At 52.0% G+C, this 15,797-nt stretch overlaps 4 protein-coding genes across 4 annotated transcripts, besides 3 other annotated features; 2 read left to right on the top strand and 2 right to left on the bottom strand.

Annotated features, from left to right (window-relative positions):
• Positions 1-68: 68 nt before the first annotated feature.
• Positions 69-3,805, bottom strand: NFIA_084600 (putative DUF221 domain protein; the record flags this gene model as incomplete). Its single annotated transcript, XM_001260404.1, has 3 exons — positions 69-1,072; positions 1,127-3,579; positions 3,639-3,805. The coding sequence occupies 3 exons, from the start codon at positions 3,803-3,805 to the stop codon at positions 69-71; spliced, it is 3,624 nt and encodes a 1,207-aa protein (XP_001260405.1).
• A 1,244-nt stretch (positions 3,806-5,049) lies between these two features.
• NFIA_084590 (MCM DNA helicase complex subunit MCM4) lies at positions 5,050-8,388 on the top strand (the record flags this gene model as incomplete). Its single annotated transcript, XM_001260403.1, has 5 exons — positions 5,050-5,395; positions 5,448-6,320; positions 6,409-6,480; positions 6,542-7,734; positions 7,801-8,388. 5 exons carry the CDS (start codon positions 5,050-5,052, stop codon positions 8,386-8,388), a joined length of 3,072 nt encoding a protein of 1,023 aa, XP_001260404.1.
• Positions 6,354-6,384: a microsatellite.
• Positions 6,355-6,384: a microsatellite.
• A 1,212-nt stretch (positions 8,389-9,600) lies between the features above and the next one.
• Positions 9,601-12,176, top strand: vtc4 (putative vacuolar transporter chaperone (Vtc4); the record flags this gene model as incomplete). Its single annotated transcript, XM_001260402.1, has 4 exons — positions 9,601-10,038; positions 10,107-10,352; positions 10,403-11,717; positions 11,770-12,176. 4 exons carry the CDS (start codon positions 9,601-9,603, stop codon positions 12,174-12,176), a joined length of 2,406 nt encoding a protein of 801 aa, XP_001260403.1.
• Positions 11,292-11,321: a microsatellite.
• A 193-nt stretch (positions 12,177-12,369) lies between the features above and the next one.
• Positions 12,370-14,933, bottom strand: dppV (dipeptidyl peptidase DppV; the record flags this gene model as incomplete). Its single annotated transcript, XM_001260401.1, has 8 exons — positions 12,370-12,508; positions 12,563-12,774; positions 12,830-13,062; positions 13,120-13,342; positions 13,392-14,400; positions 14,457-14,689; positions 14,747-14,798; positions 14,869-14,933. The coding sequence occupies 8 exons, from the start codon at positions 14,931-14,933 to the stop codon at positions 12,370-12,372; spliced, it is 2,166 nt and encodes a 721-aa protein (XP_001260402.1).
• Between the last annotated feature and the right edge of the window lie 864 nt (positions 14,934-15,797).

Here is a 15,797-nt window from a genome sequence, read left to right as displayed (position 1 = left end):
GAATGATCGCCAAAGAAGACTCCGATGTAAGCTTCTTGCGGACAGGAAATAATAGAAGAGAAAGGTATCTATAACTGAATGAGGTCGACTTCTGAGAAATCCGGCGGACTGCGGCTGAAGATGGTACGGCACTTGCCGTCCAGTGCCTGATACTCGTTACTGATCCAGATGTGCTTGCTGAACCGTTGAGTTCGGTAAATCTCATCATCGCTTACTCCAAGATCGTCTCGCGGAATCCATATCACAGGACGTTTTGCCCGTAGAGCGTCATGTTGAAACGCTCGCTGAGTCAGTTGATCACGCTCATCTGGTGTAAGATCCTCCAATTCATCATGAATACCGGCAAACAATGCGTGGCCGACGTTACCCGTAGGAGAGCCTTGGGCTTCGGCATCATGCGCGATCTTCTCACGGACTCGCTGCAATGTTGGCACTGAACCGCTCGAAGGAGTCCCAAAATATTTGGAACGTGTTTTTGAGGACCGATCTGCCCACGAATGATGGCGGCTGTTCTGGAGAGTCCCCGTCTGAGTCGATGCTCGCCGCCCAGAACACGCTTCGATGTTCTTCAGTTCAATCTCGTGGGCCCTCCTGTCTGCTTCGTGCTCTTGATGTTCCCGCTCTGCCAACTGGTGCTCGATCGTGTCTGTCTGATCTTCCTCAGGAAAGCCAAGTCGGGCGCGCTGAGCGCGGCTGAACTCCTCATCACGACGAACAGCATCATCCTCCAAGGTAATCGGCAAGTAACGGATTAGGGGGCTGAAAGCTTCGTTCAGAAGGATCTGGTACCCAATTGTGAGAATCAGGACCACGATCATGCATATTGCTTGCCCTTCGCAGGCAACGTTGCCGTCCACGTCACGGACCAAAAAGAACAGCCCGATCAAGCTGAGTTCCATGACATATAACCCCGTGAAGAGCTGGTTGATAGCGCGAGGGAATAGTAGTCCGCCAGTATCAAAGCGGAATTTGGTGACGTACAGCGTGTTATATCTGTACACGAACCAGAACAGGCCAAAGGTGATGATGTTGAAGACCAAGATCAAAGGGGAGATCACACAATAGATCAAACCTGTATTTCGCGCATTAGCTACATCAGAAGTAGTCCCTGTGGGGTTAAACATACCGATCGATGCGAGAGTAGTATAGACCGGGAAGAATGTTCCCCATTGCATCTGATTCAAGTTCGTCGTGCGTCCCCATTTCTTTCTTGCTGTGTTATCCAGTAAGGGTGCTAGAATAAACCAGCTGAACAAGCCAACGATCTGTACTAGAGCTCCCGCACTCACTGACAGCGCCTGTAGAATCATATACGAGAAGAAATAGTTGCTCGAGGAGGGAATGTTTTGCGCCAGTAATTCCGGCCAACTGGTGACGTTTGTGACGTTATCGATGATGGTCGAGAAACTGGACGAGATAGCAACGACCAGGAACAACTGGACGAACAAAAAAGCGAAGAAGTAGTTCTGAACGGTAAGCTCAATGGCCATGCCTGTGTGTAACCCCTGAGCTCGACAGAGGAAACGGAGAATCAGGGGCAGGAGCGCCATCAAGATGGCTAAGAAAAGTGGGGGCAAGATACCCTGGATGGCAGAGATGAGCCAGTCTGGCAGTTTGGAGATCCACGATAACCAAGTGAAGGCATTTTCCAGGTAAGACAATTGAGACAGCAAACCAGTAAACGCGACGGGGAACGCCCAGCCAACCACCATGGCGCAGACGATCGTGAGAATTCCGAATGTCCTCAGATAGCGCTCCCACCATTTGATTGACATGTTGTCCCAAATCACATCGTCCGGCGAGATCTCCACGATGCGAGGGGCCATTTGTTTTGGCAGGTGATGACTGACAGCCTGACAAGCCATATGAGCAGCCACCTGGTGGTTGAACTGTATGAACGCTGAATTCATGAGGGGAAATTTCTCGGGGTGTTGCTGGTCAATTTCAATCTCCAGATTTAAGCGAGCGACTTCTTTCCGGCAATAGTCTATTGTGTCGACCTTTTTGCCAATGAGCCAGAGGGAAGGCATCCAACTGATACCAAAGATCGGCAACCTCATGGTGTCACGATCCTTTTCCCGGATGTACTTTTTCCATAGGGGCTCTCCATAGTCTTCACTGTCAAAGTCTTCATTGTATGCCACCGGATATTCCTCACCTTCGACTTCGTCGCCTTCTCTCCGGCCTTTGAGCTCCTTGCCTTTTTGCTTTTCATCATTGTGCGATCTTTCTTCGTTTGAAGCTTCTCCTTCGACCGGATCCTCTGGAGCCGTGAGTGGAAACTCATCCGGTTCTGTCCTGTTGCTCGCTTTCGAATAGTTGCTAGAAACTCGACTTTTCCAGAAGGGCCGTCTTGGCTTGGAGTTCGATCTGCTACGAGGAGCATTGGATGGTGCGCCATTCTCATTCATAGACGCTGCATTTCCATTCTCAATTGATGGGGTGATGCTATCGTTGCTTGGTCGCCAAGGATCGGGCGGCTCTGCGTTATTTGTGTCGGCATTCGGTGCTCTATGTTGGAGAGGTGCGGTAGTCCCAGCGTCTGGTATATAGCCCCCTGACCGAGTCAGAGTGCCGTCGACGTCGCCCTCCACCCGTTTTAGGGTTCCCAGAACGGATCTGCCCAACTTGCCGACACCTTGACCGACCATCCCTACCGCTTCCACAGCTGGGTCGAAGGGCTTGCGTCTTTTAGGCTCTCCAGGTTCGGCACGATGCTTTCCATGAACATCGCGATGCAAAATCTGATTCAATGTGTGAGCTTGGTGCGGATCACCAGAGCTGATACCGCCGCCTGCAGCTAGTTGCAGCGCCTGCTCGTCGGTGGCCTGCTTCTGCTTCCCCTCTACCTCCTTGGCACTCAATCCGGTCTTCTTCGCTGCGGCCTTCGCCTGCTTCAATTGAGCTTTCTTGCATCTAATGATCAAGTCCGTCTCTGCAGACTCTAGCTTCAATGCTAGCGCATCACGTTGCTTCACCTTCTCGTTCAGATCGTCAAAATTGCGATTGATCCATATATTTCGGATTCCACCCGGGAAAACATCATACAGTGACTCCAAAGCCTCCACAGACAGCCAGCTGTCTGGGATGGCTGTTACCAGCACTGTTGTTGCAGAGGCTCGAAGTCGATGCTGTGGGGAAGTCAGGTAGGCCTGCCGAAGGCGAATATACCCTTTCAGCTCATCGAAGAATATTGCGCACACATAGACAATAACGATGACGGCCATAATCAGATGCGCCCAGTAGCGCTGGACGTGCTCTGGAGCCACATTACCCCAGGCCAACTGGTCAAGGCCAGTGACATTCCATGTGTCACCTGTCCCAGTTGCATTTTTGAAGTTTCGGTCTTTTCCATCGACTTTGTTCAGGGGCAATAGGACGGGCAACACAATGCAACCTAGCGGAAGGAAGATCTTGAGAAGCATTCGCAAGTATCGCAGAAAGAAGTAGGCATCCAGGCCACATTTCTGGATGAATTCGGAACTAGAGGTGCGAAAGACAGGGCCAATCCAGCTAATTAAACCCGGCGGGGACGGTTTTGTGCGCTCTCTGTCCGGGACCAAATACGTTCTAGGTTGACTATGGAGAAGCCCAATGTTAGTGGTAGTACCGATACGGACATTGTCAGGGATACTCACTAGATACGAGTGAGTTTGCCTTTGAGAAGCAAAAACAGCAAGAATTCAACAGCAAAGACTATCACTGCAGTTGCAAGCGAAGCCAAAAAGGTCTGAATGTTGACACCTTCACTCCTTTGACCGTTCCCACCCGCATGCTCCAGGGCCTGCCCAAGATCGGTCGCCATCTCTGCGAGCAATGGCGCTCATGCACTGTAGTCGATTTTTCGGCGACGCTCAGAAAAAATGATCTGCAGTGTTCACAATGATGTCGTCGAGAAAAGATCAATTGAGATTGAGGGAGCATTCGTTAGAAGAGCGCACGTCGAAGTCATAAGATTAGAGAGAATAATGCACCGCTCATGGATGCAAGGAGAAAGAGTCCATCACTGCAAACTCATTGTCAACGATCATTCAGCAGACCGGGCAGATGTGAAACATCCCGCAAATAAAGAGACCAGATCCTTATATAAAGAATAGAGTACATACAGGGAGGCAATAACGAGTGAACATGCAACAAACAAGGTCTTGACAAGCTGCTATGCGCCAAGGGCACAGATAAAATAATGACAACAGTGGCACCAAGAGCTTCCTGATTCGACCGATTTCACCGTCTAAATTAACGCTAGCCCAGGGAGCTGACAATGCGATCATTTGTGGAACTTCGCTGGGGATGGTCGATCACTACTCCCTAGGTAAGTTAGTTCATGGGACTAAAATGACATCAAGCGCCTCCTAAAACCAAAGATGAATGCAACGGCGCTTCCTGAACAATAGGTCCACTAATGAGGGGTACTACTGTTTCGTACTCTACAGACATTTCTGAAGGATTGGTCAGAAAGCGCCCGATTATTGATCCTGCTTAGATACTCGTATCTATTTTCGCTAATGATCTAGGTAGAGATCTCTTACAGAGTGTTGTTCATCTCCCCACTGAGTGTAGATACTTGAGGCATTCTTGAGGGTCGATTGATTGTTCCTTCCTTTGTTGCACTTCTTGCACTTCCTAACTTGATCGGGATATGCAGCTTCCAAGTAAGGCAAGGATTCATTGTTCCCCTTTCTCGCGATCGTATTTGATTGGCTGCCCTTATTATGTGGAGTGACGTCGTTCCCATGGGTCTGAGTGCCCGATTCATAGCACAGCCACAATGCACAAGCCGCTGAAGTGTTTTAATCACGTGATGTGGCTTGACCTTCGCGTTGTCCCAATTAGGAAACCTCTTTACGCGTGTTCGCGTAGCAACGCGTCGGACGGATAATCCAACCATGAAAAGAAATTCCCTTGAGAGAGAATCTGCAACAGCAATTGACCCTCCCATCAATACAGACCAGCACCTCGACCCGCCAACGATACCATTTTTCCTATACCGTCGGTCCCTTGAACATTAACTGCTACAGAGGAAATCCCTGATATCAGGACCGACACAACATGTCTTCTCCAGCTTCTTCTCGCCGTAGGGGCCGTCCGGCCAAGGATACGGCAACCTCTTCTCCTGCGCGGTCAACCCGTTCTCGTCAGCTCCAGACCAGCAGTCCGACTCCAAGGGCGGCAGATGAACAGTCACAGGCGACGCCTCGTGCTTCAAGGCGATTGAGAGGTGAAGCGGCAGTTCCCTCGTCATCGCCCATGTTCTTCCAGTCCTCCCCTTCAAAGGCAGACAGCAGTGCGGAAACACCAGATGTTCGAATGGACGAGCCCAGTTCACCAATGAGAGCATCTTCTACTGTGGATGAAGGAGACAGGACACCTAGAGGAAATGCTCCTACCATGAGAGGTATTGTTGGCATTATCTTGGCAACGATCTACATATACTGACTGCTCAGCAGACTCCTCCCCCATCCGGTACATGTCCAGCTCCAGTCCAACTCGAGCTCAGAATCGCCAGTCACGGCGTTCCGACATTCCCAGCAGCAGCAGTGGATTATTCGTCTCATCCAGACCCGGCATCGATAGCAACCGTGCCTTGTCCCGCCGTAGCGACCTTCATTCTGGTGGTTTTCTTTCTAGCCCGAACCGCCGCCGCAGAGTTTTCGTCGATGCTAATGGTATGCCTGCGGCCGATGGCGATCCACGTTCCGATGCCACCTTCTCGAATATCCACCCAGACACCTCTGAGGCCGAGGCCTTGGGCGGTAGCTCAACCCGTGTGATTTGGGGTACCAACATCTCCATCCAGGATTCCATGTCCGCATTCAAGAACTTTCTCTACAACTTCCAAACAAAATACCGTCTGTGGGCAGAGGGTGCAACCGAGGATGAGACACGTATAATGGGTGAGTCCGCGGAGGAACGGGAATACATCAGCATGTTGAGCACCATGCGGCAACTTGGAGTGACCAGCTTGAACTTGGATGCGAAGAACCTGAAGGCATACCCATCGACACTCAAGCTATGGCATCAGTTGCATGCTTATCCTCAAGAGATCATTCCATTGATGGATCAGACAGTGAAGGATGTGATGGTGGAGCTTGCGATCAAGGAGATGGAGCGCCTGCGGGCTCAGAATCAACGCAACCAGAATCATAACAGAGGCCTGAGCTCTGGTCCTGCTGTCCCCAGCTCTGACGCGCTGAGTGAAACCGGTAGAATGCCACAGAACGAGATCCCCGACCTTGTCGGTGAAGTGGAAACCAAGGCATTCAAAGTTCTGCCTTTTGGTCTCGACTCGACCGTGAACATGAGAGACCTCGATCCTGCAGGTATGGAAAAGGATTTATATATATATATATATATTTTTTTTTTTTTTTTTTTTTTTTTTTTTTTGCTTCTCGTCTAACTTTTCTTTAGACATGGATAAACTAGTAAGCATCAAGGGCTTGGTCATTCGAACGACACCCATCATTCCTGATATGAAAGAAGGTACGATAGTTCTTCTTGGTATCCTTCTGATCAGATTATCGTAACTGACTCATCTTTCCAGCTTTCTTCCGTTGTCAAGTCTGCAACCATGGTGTTCAGGTCGACATTGATCGTGGAAAGATCGCGGAACCCACCGAGTGCCCACGTCCAGTGTGTAAGGAACGGAACTCGATGCAACTCATCCATAACCGCTGTGTATTTGCCGACAAGCAGGTCATCAAGTTGCAGGAAACACCTGACAGCATTCCTGATGGCCAGACTCCTCACTCGGTTTCGCTTTGTGTGTATGATGAGCTGGTGGATGTCTGCAAGGCTGGTGATCGGGTCGAAGTGACCGGTATTTTCCGGTGCAACCCTGTGCGGATCAATCCTCGCCAGCGTACACAGAAGTCTCTGTTCAAGACGTACATAGATGTTCTTCATGTTCAGAAGATCGATCGCAAGAAGTTGGGTATCGACGTCTCGACCGTCGAGCAGGAGCTCTCGGAACAGGCGGCTGGTGATGCAGAACAGACACGCAGGCTCACTGCGGAGGAGGAAGAGAAGATTAAGCGAACTGCTACCAGACCTGATCTGTATGAGCTTCTCTCTCGGTCCTTGGCCCCCAGCATCTATGAGATGGACGACGTGAAGAAGGGAATCCTGCTCCAGTTGTTCGGAGGCACCAACAAGACCTTCCAGAAGGGTGGTAACCCACGATACCGTGGAGATATCAATGTCCTTCTCTGTGGTGACCCATCCACATCCAAGTCCCAGCTTCTTCGTTATGTCCACAAGATTGCCCCTCGCGGTGTGTATACCAGCGGCAAGGGCTCTTCGGCTGTCGGTCTTACGGCGTACGTCACCCGCGATCCTGAAACCCGCCAGATGGTCCTCGAGTCGGGTGCCTTGGTTCTTTCAGACGGCGGTATCTGTTGCATCGACGAGTTCGACAAGATGAACGAATCCACTCGGTCCGTCCTGCACGAAGTCATGGAACAACAGACAGTGTCTATCGCCAAGGCAGGCATTATCACTACTTTGAACGCTAGGACCAGCATCCTGGCTTCCGCCAATCCGATCGGTAGCAGGTACAATCCCAACTTGCCCGTTCCTCAAAATATTGACCTTCCGCCTACCTTGCTGTCCCGATTCGACTTGGTATACCTCGTGCTGGACCGAGTGGATGAGCAGGAAGATCGTCGGCTCGCTAAGCATCTTGTCAATATGTACCTAGAAGACAGACCTGAGAATGCTGCCGAGGAAGAGATCTTGGTAAGTGCTTTTCCGGCCACCTGACAGGCGTTCGAGCCATCGACTGACCCATTTGATTTACTGCAGCCGATTGAATTCCTTACAGCCTATATCACCTACGCCAAGACCAAAGTCCATCCAGTGCTCACTCCGGCCGCCGGTAAAGCCTTGTCGGATGCTTACGTTAACATGCGTAAGCTTGGAGATGACATCCGGTCTTCTGACCGCCGTATCACCGCTACCACTCGTCAACTGGAGTCTATGATCCGACTGTCGGAAGCGCATGCGCGTATGCGGCTGTCGCCGGAGGTCACTGCGGATGATGTGGAGGAAGCGGTGCGCCTGATCCGCTCCGCCATCAAGCAGGCGGCCACTGACTCTCGGACCGGTCTGATCGACATGAGCTTGTTGACGGAGGGCACTAGTGCCAGCGAGAGACGCAGCCGGGAAGCACTTAAGCGCGCCTTGCTGTCTGTGGTGGATGATCTGTGCAGCGGCGGCGGTGCAGCTCGCTGGGCCGAGGCCTTCAAGGTCTTAAGTGAGAACAGCAGCACTGAGGTGGATGGAGCTCAGTTTGCGGATGCGGTTCGAGCGCTGGAGACTGAGGGAGTTGTGAGTGTTGTCGGCGAGGGTGCGCGGAGGAGTATCCGGCGCATTGGCGGCGCCCTTCTGTAGACCAGCTCTCTCAAAGGATGGGATGATGAGACATGATGGAATGGTCTTCTACAAATAATTTTTACTGGTATCTACTTGATTTGACTGCATGTTTTCGGGTTGTCTGGCGATGGATGGTGTTGGGTGTTTTGGGCTGTTACTGTGGCATAATATGGTTTACTTTGCACATGAATACCTATTCTCCAACTTTAGGTCTGATTAACCTAATCAGCGCCTTTATAGATTCAGTGTACATGGATGGTGCAGTAATCGGTCTGCTGTAGACTGTCTACCTCTCTATCGTATATTTGATGCTCGCGATTGAAGGCCTGTGGATGAATAGAGAAGTACCCTGTATTGGGCCATACGCTCCGTAATGACACTAGCCCAGATGCGGTAATATGTCCTCCAGGGTGGTCCCTCACTAGCAGCGCACATGTTGCAACAGAAGAAAGTGAGAGGCCAGACTGCGACAGTGAGACTTCCTCGGGACCCATAAATCAGGCTATACTAGCGTGCAACAATTGGTTGTCAGTCCGCTTACTGCCCGAGCAAATAATCGTAATTAATCCCAAGGTTCTTGAAGAAATCCACTAAGAGACGCAGTATGTGATATTTCACTGCAGGCAAAAATAATCATAAGCTGGCAGAGCTGCAGAGCATGCATTAGGTAGACCAACTTCAATAGATTTTAATATCAGAGACTCGTAGTTATAATACACCACGATGGAGGTTGGGACTTGAGGAAACAGGCTTGGCATATTATGGAGCTGGAAGAAGCCCGTGGGGTGGGCTGGAACTAGGACTTAGCTAGTGCTGGTTACTGGTCAGGTCTCTTGGAACAACTGAGTCTGGACGTCAAGCTAGATACCACCGCCGCAGTTCTCTCGCAATTTACCCGCTATCGTTCACCACTTGGGTATTATAGTAGCCCATCGATCAATCTCTATCAACTGAAGCTCAATTTCTTTTCTTTTCGTCCCTCTTCCTGCTACGATTTTTTTTCTGCGTCCGGGAATGCGGACCATCTCCCGCTCTTGTCTGAACCGCCATCCCACCACTATCTCAACTCAATTCAACCTCATTGTCTCGACCTAGCTCAGTAGCACAACGCCATCCGTGCTACTCGCCCATCATGAAGTAAGTGACTTTCTCGTCGATCAATGCTCTCGGGCCGTCATTGACTGACCGTCCCCGCCTTCCTCAAGGTTCGGAGAACATCTCCGATCGTCCATGATCAAGGAGTACTACTGGTACTACATCGCCTACGAAGACCTCAAGAAAGCCCTCAAGACCGGCTACGTCAGCGAACCTACCCCCGAAAACCCCAAACCCGATCGCAAGCCATGGACAGAAGACCACGAGAAGCGCTTCGTGTCGCTGCTGGAGAGCGAGCTGGACAAGGTCTTTAATTTCCAGAAGCTCAAGAGCGAGGACATCGTGCGGCGCATCCAGGCCAGCGAGAAGGATGTGGCGGATGTTGTCTCGCGGCTGGATAATGCGAATAATGCGAGGAGGCAGAGTCTGCGGGCATCGCAGCCGCCGCCCTCGGATGAGGATTTCCTGCTGCTGGAGCAGGTGCTGAGTGACATCATTGCCGATGTGCATGATCTCGCCAAGTTTACGCAACTGAATTATACAGGGTTCCAGAAGATTATCAAGAAGCATGATGTACGCTCTGCATCTGCAGCTTTTCTGAATCTTTGGTGCAACTTTCAAGAGGCTAATGTTTGTGTTAGAAACAAACGGGGTGGCATCTCAAGCCGGTTTTTGCCGCCCGACTCAAAGCCAAGCCCTTCTTCAAGGACAACTACGATGCATTCGTGGTGAAGCTCTCCAAGCTCTACGATCTGGTCCGCACAAAAGGTAACCCCGTCAAGGGAGATTCCGCGGCTGGAGGCTCGCAGCAGAACTTTGTCCGCCAGACCACTAAATATTGGGTTCATCCCGACAATATCACCGAATTGAAGCTGATCATTCTCAAGGTATGCAAAGCTTCATCTTTATGCGTATCTCGTCAAACTAACTATGACAGCACCTTCCTGTCCTTGTCTTCAATCCCAACAAGGAGTTTGAAGAAAAAGATGCCGCCATTTCATCCATCTATTTTGACAACACCGACACATGGGAGCTATACGAGGGTCGTCTGAAAAAGACTGAAGGAGCAGAGGCCATTCGGCTTCGTTGGTATGGCGGAATGGAAAGCGATCAGATCTTCGTCGAGCGAAAGACTCATCGTGAAGACTGGACGGGTGAGAAGTCGGTCAAGGCGCGTTTCTCGCTCAAGGAAAAACATGTCAACGCCTATCTGTCAGGTCGCATGACGGTCGAGAGCATTTTTGAGAAGATGCGCAAAGAAGGAAAGAAGAGCGAACAGGAAATCGCCGACTTGGAACAGTTGGCGCGCGAAATCCAGTACCGGGTCATCACACGTCGGCTGGAACCTGTTACTCGGACCTTCTACCATCGCACAGCTTTCCAGCTTCCGGGTGATGCCCGAGTACGAATCTCTCTGGATACAGAGCTGACCATGACACGAGAGGATAACTTGGATGGCCGGCAGCGCTCAGGCAACAACTGGCGCCGAATGGACATAGGTGTGGACTGGCCTTTCTCGCAATTGCCGCCCGAGGATGTTGAGCGGTTCCCTTATGCGGTGCTGGAAGTCAAGCTGCAAACGCAAGCTGGTCAGGAGCCGCCCAAGTGGATCCGAGAGTTGACCGCCAGTCACCTGGTCGAAGCGGTCCCGAAATTCAGCAAGTTCATCCACGGAACTGCCACGTTGTTCCCCGATCGCATCAACCTTCTTCCCTTCTGGATGCCACAGATGGACGTAGACATCAGGAAGCCCGCGACGCGTCGATTCGGTATCACCCGGCCGCTGGCCAGCACGTCTCTTTCCGCAAATGAAACGCCAGAAGACGACGAGTCGGACGAGGACGAGTCGGACGAGGCCCAGGCGCGTGCGAGGGCTGCTGCCCGCGGTGCACAGCACTCAGTGGTCGACCAGAGTGACCTGTTCGAAGAGGACGACGGGAATGCTCTGGACATCGAAGAGCGCATCGCCGCCCAGCCGCTCCCCGGCGACGAAGATTATCCATTGTATGATTCGGACGAGGAGTCCAATTACTCGGACGAACTAGAAGAAGCGCGAAGGATCGGGGGCGGCTACTACTACCAGAAGCTGGTCGAGTACTACATTCATCGTATGGGCCACGCACTGATCAATGGGCTCAAGGCCATTGCGCCTGGGCCGCGGCCCACAAACATGCCCGAACCCGAACAGAACGGCATCGCCGTCATGGGCAACAAACGGACGATCAAGCGATTCGTCGCTCCAAAGGGTAAACGTAAGTATCCTTGGATCCTTCCTGTCACGCCAAGTCTCACTCACGCATACAGGCATCCACGTCCCCGTCCGCGTCGAACCCAAGGTCTACTTCGCCGCCGAGCGAACCTTCCTCTCCTGGCTCGAATTCTCCATCCTCCTCGGCACCATCGCTGCGACTCTGCTCAACTTCGGCAACGACTACATCACCTTCGCCTCCTCGTGGGCGTTTACCATCCTCGCCGCAGTGGCCCTCGTCTACAGTCTCATGCTGTATATCTGGCGTGTCGACAAGATCCGCAAGCGCCGCGACGTCAAACGAGTCTACTATGAGAAATGGGGCCCTACAGTCGTCGGAATCGGTCTGGTGGTTGTTATGCTGGTGAACTTTGGTCTGAGAGTCCGTCAGACCGGCTTTGCCTCTCGCGACGCAGACCAGGGCTTTGGTCATGGTCGGGGATCAGCCGGCGGAGAATTGTAGACTGGCTTCTTCGCTCTAGTGTACGATTGTTATGCTTGTACATTGAGTAGTAACTGTCCGTCCTTTGTTTGTTGTAGTATATCCGTGATTACGAACTGGACTCGACGAATGGAAATGGAATGGATAAAAGTGTGCTTGGTAGGTGCTACCTGAAGTAAGCTATACAGTATCTACCAGGTTAAGGTACATTCCTCTAGTTATAATTCACAACCGGGACAACGGTGTCCTCCAGGCTGACCGCGTCGGGGTTACTCTTCTCTACGCCGGAGTACTTGTTAATCCAGCCGAGGGCCTGCTGGTGCCACACGAGGCTGTTCTCGGGGTTGACAACCCTGCACATCATTAGCCAACTCCACATGACATGCCTATAGGCAGGCAAAACTCACCAATGATTCTCATCCGGGAAGTTCAAGAACCGACTCGGCACGCCGCGCTCCTGCAGCACGTTGAAGAGCGAGAGACCCTCCGCGACGGGGAGCCGGTAGTCCTTGTCGCTGTGGATGACAAGCATGGGGGTCGCGAACTGGAGGATCCGCTCGGGCGCGGATGGGTCCCAGCGGCGGTAGTTCTCGCGGGCGTCCCAGAAGGTTCCGTTGAACTTCAGACAGTTAGAATTTGCTTTGGAATAAAGGGACGGTGTGGGAGGGGGCTACCTCGTGCTCCATGAACCACAGCTCTTCAGTTGACACCTTCGCGTCCGCGACAAAGGTGCCGTCGTGGCTGACCAGGGCCTTGAATTTCCGGCCCAGAGGGCTACCTTGGATCCAGTTGATCATGAAACCGCCGTAGCTGGCGCCTGCGGCGACGCCGTGGTCGGTGTCGACGTAGTCGAGGTTCTCGTGGATGTATTCCCAGCATTTGACGAGGTCGTCGTAGGGGGCTCCGCCTGTTCCTCGTTAGATTTGCTTGTCACCAGGTAGAAAGGGGGGCAGTGGGTGCTTACCCCAGTTGTTCTGGATGGCGTCCGTGAGAGCTTGGCCGAATCCAGTACTGCCTGTTGGGTTGGGTGCAACCACAACATAGCCCTGGTCGGCCCATGCCTTGGGGTTCCATCTCGTGCTCCAGCCATCGGCCCAATTGCCTTGGGGTCCACCGTGGATGAAGAAGATCAGGGGGTACTTCTTTGACTTGTCGAAGTTCTCAGGGTAGATGACCCAGGCGTGAATCTGTGTTTTTGTAAGTAATGAGGTTTACAGGCTAAAAGGGAGAACGCACGTCGGTGAAGTTGCCCTGGTAGTAGAACTCGCTAATGTCAGAAGGACCAAGTCCCTTGAGCTCGGGATCGATCTCGTTGGCGGAGGCAATAGTCTTGATCACACCCTTCTCCGGTTTAGCAGTGTAGACGTTCCAGTTTGTCCAGAGGGCGCTGCCAGTTACCAGCAGACTGGAGTCGGGCAGGAAGTAGTACGCGGACACCGAGCCACCATCGGTAAAGTTCTTTGGCTTGTAGTCATCCTTTGCGTTGGCGGGGAGAGAGAAGAGTCTCGTGCGGCCCAGGTCTTCACTCCCGACGATCAGCGTCTTGCCGTCGGGTGTCCACTTGACGCTGTCGGGGGAGCGATCCCAGTCTCCTGCGACACTGGGAATGGTCTTCTTCGAGCCGAGAGAGTAGACGTACAGGACGCGACGATCGGATTCGTACGACTCGTCTCTCATCTGGAAGTAGGCGAGTTTGTCGCTCTTGGGGGAGAACACGGGGCTGCTTGAATCACCCTTGATACCCTTAGGGGTGCCGGGGCTGTCGGGGCCATTGATGGGACGGGCTGTTTCCGAGGCATCGTGGGGGACGAGGTAGATGTAGGATGTGGTGAAATTGGCCTTGGGAAGCTCAGGAGCCTTGCTCTTGAAAGCGACCCACTTGCCATCGGGGGAGAGGTCATAGTCGGACGCACCGCCGAACGGTGGGTAGGGGCTCTCGGCATTCTTGACGGGAGAAACAAGGTTCTTGAGTTCACCGTCCAAGCTGTAGCCATTCTTTCCATGGCCCTTCTTCAGAGTGCCGGAGAAGACTGCGTTGAAGGTGGTGCTGAGCCAGTAATCCCAGTGGCGCACGTAGATGCTATCGTAGATGCGCGCGGAGCTCAGAGGAGCGGCAGCAAGCTCTTCATTGTACGCAGTTCCATTGGGATACGATTGGCCATATGCTACTAAACGAATGTCGCCAGACTTGGTCTTGGCGGTCTTCAAACCTGAGAAGGAGGCCGGCAGAGAGGCTGCCTTGTATCTATGCGAGGTCGGTTAGATAGTCTTTGGAATGATGTGACAGGAAGGCGTATATACCCGTTGCCAAAGCTCGAGGCTTGAGTCACCCACAGCTCAACACCACCCGGGATGTCTGCATTGGTGCCATTGACATAGAGAATCGAATCGTCGGACAACCAGACAATCTCGGACACACTGCTGTCATTGGTGAGGACCTTGGACTGACCAGTCTTCAGGTCCAACAGACTCCACCACGAGGTCCGTTTGTGTGTCTCAAATGAGTACTGCGACGTCGAAAAGACCGCAACTTTCTATGATCCTGTCAGCCAATATCTTTATACGACCAGCGATTGTGGACTCGGGCTTACACCAGATGGGTCAGGAATAGCTTCAGACCTCCGTGGAGCAGTGATTAACTGCCTGTAGATCAATTGTTCATTAGAATCACTGCCCGAAGCTGTAGCCTTGAAGTGTAAACAATCTCACTCACTCAGGCGTAAGAGCCAATGCGGTCGATGCCGCAGCGGCAATAGAGAGCCAGCGGAAAGCTCCCATGATGGACTCGGATCTCAATCAAACAAAGAATCCTTTTCTTGAGAGATGGACCAGAATCCGAGCTGGGTGCTGACAATGAGCGATTTATGTATTCCCTTGCTTGCCCCGGCCACCTCCGCACTTTGCCCTGCATCGGACAATCATAATAATAATAAGCTGTAATCAAAATCAGTCATCAACAAATTAACACTAATTTCCCCCAGCATTGGCCATGCGAGCATCCATGTCCCTTTGTCCATGATCCCTGAGGACCTGCCTGATAAGGGTAGAGGCTATTATCACCACTAAACTGCTCTCAGCAATGATAAACGCATTACATCCATGGACGCTCGTATGGAGCCCATTCGCCACGCCATGAATGGGCCTAGGACAGCTTAGCCTGCTCAGTGAGGGCGGAGAGCGCAGGAAGTCAGGGCCGTCTTGGACGCTGTCTCGGTCCCCACAGTCTTGGGTTACAATGCCAAGCATCGTCGAAGCATTTGGACGCGAGATGGCGCCATTTGTTGACAAAGGTCCTGATATTGTGCATCAACCTGCAGGTTGTCAGCAACTAGTAGGCTGGGCTTCTGTTAGCTTTGCCGATGATAGCCATTCCATGATGACATTAGAGCAATATCGTCACTCTAATCGTCAATGAATAACCGGCTGAGTTCCCGTCTTATTGACGGGGAGACCAACCCGAGCTAGCACGAGTGTGGGTTTGGCTCTTTGTCTCTGCGACTGAGACAGCGATTGGACCAGGAATCTAATGATCCAAAAGGATGCCTCGGTTCTTGATGGTCTTGGTTTGCCCAAGGTGGATATCGAGATAAATTGGTCTCTGATGATGGTTGGTTGATAAAGTCGATGGGGATAGAATCATAA

Source organism: Aspergillus fischeri, genomic scaffold, assembly GCF_000149645.3.
Source record: "Aspergillus fischeri NRRL 181 1099437636264 genomic scaffold, whole genome shotgun sequence".
Taxonomy (NCBI): domain Eukaryota; kingdom Fungi; phylum Ascomycota; class Eurotiomycetes; order Eurotiales; family Aspergillaceae; genus Aspergillus; species Aspergillus fischeri.
This window is presented reverse-complemented; position numbering and strand designations above follow the sequence as displayed.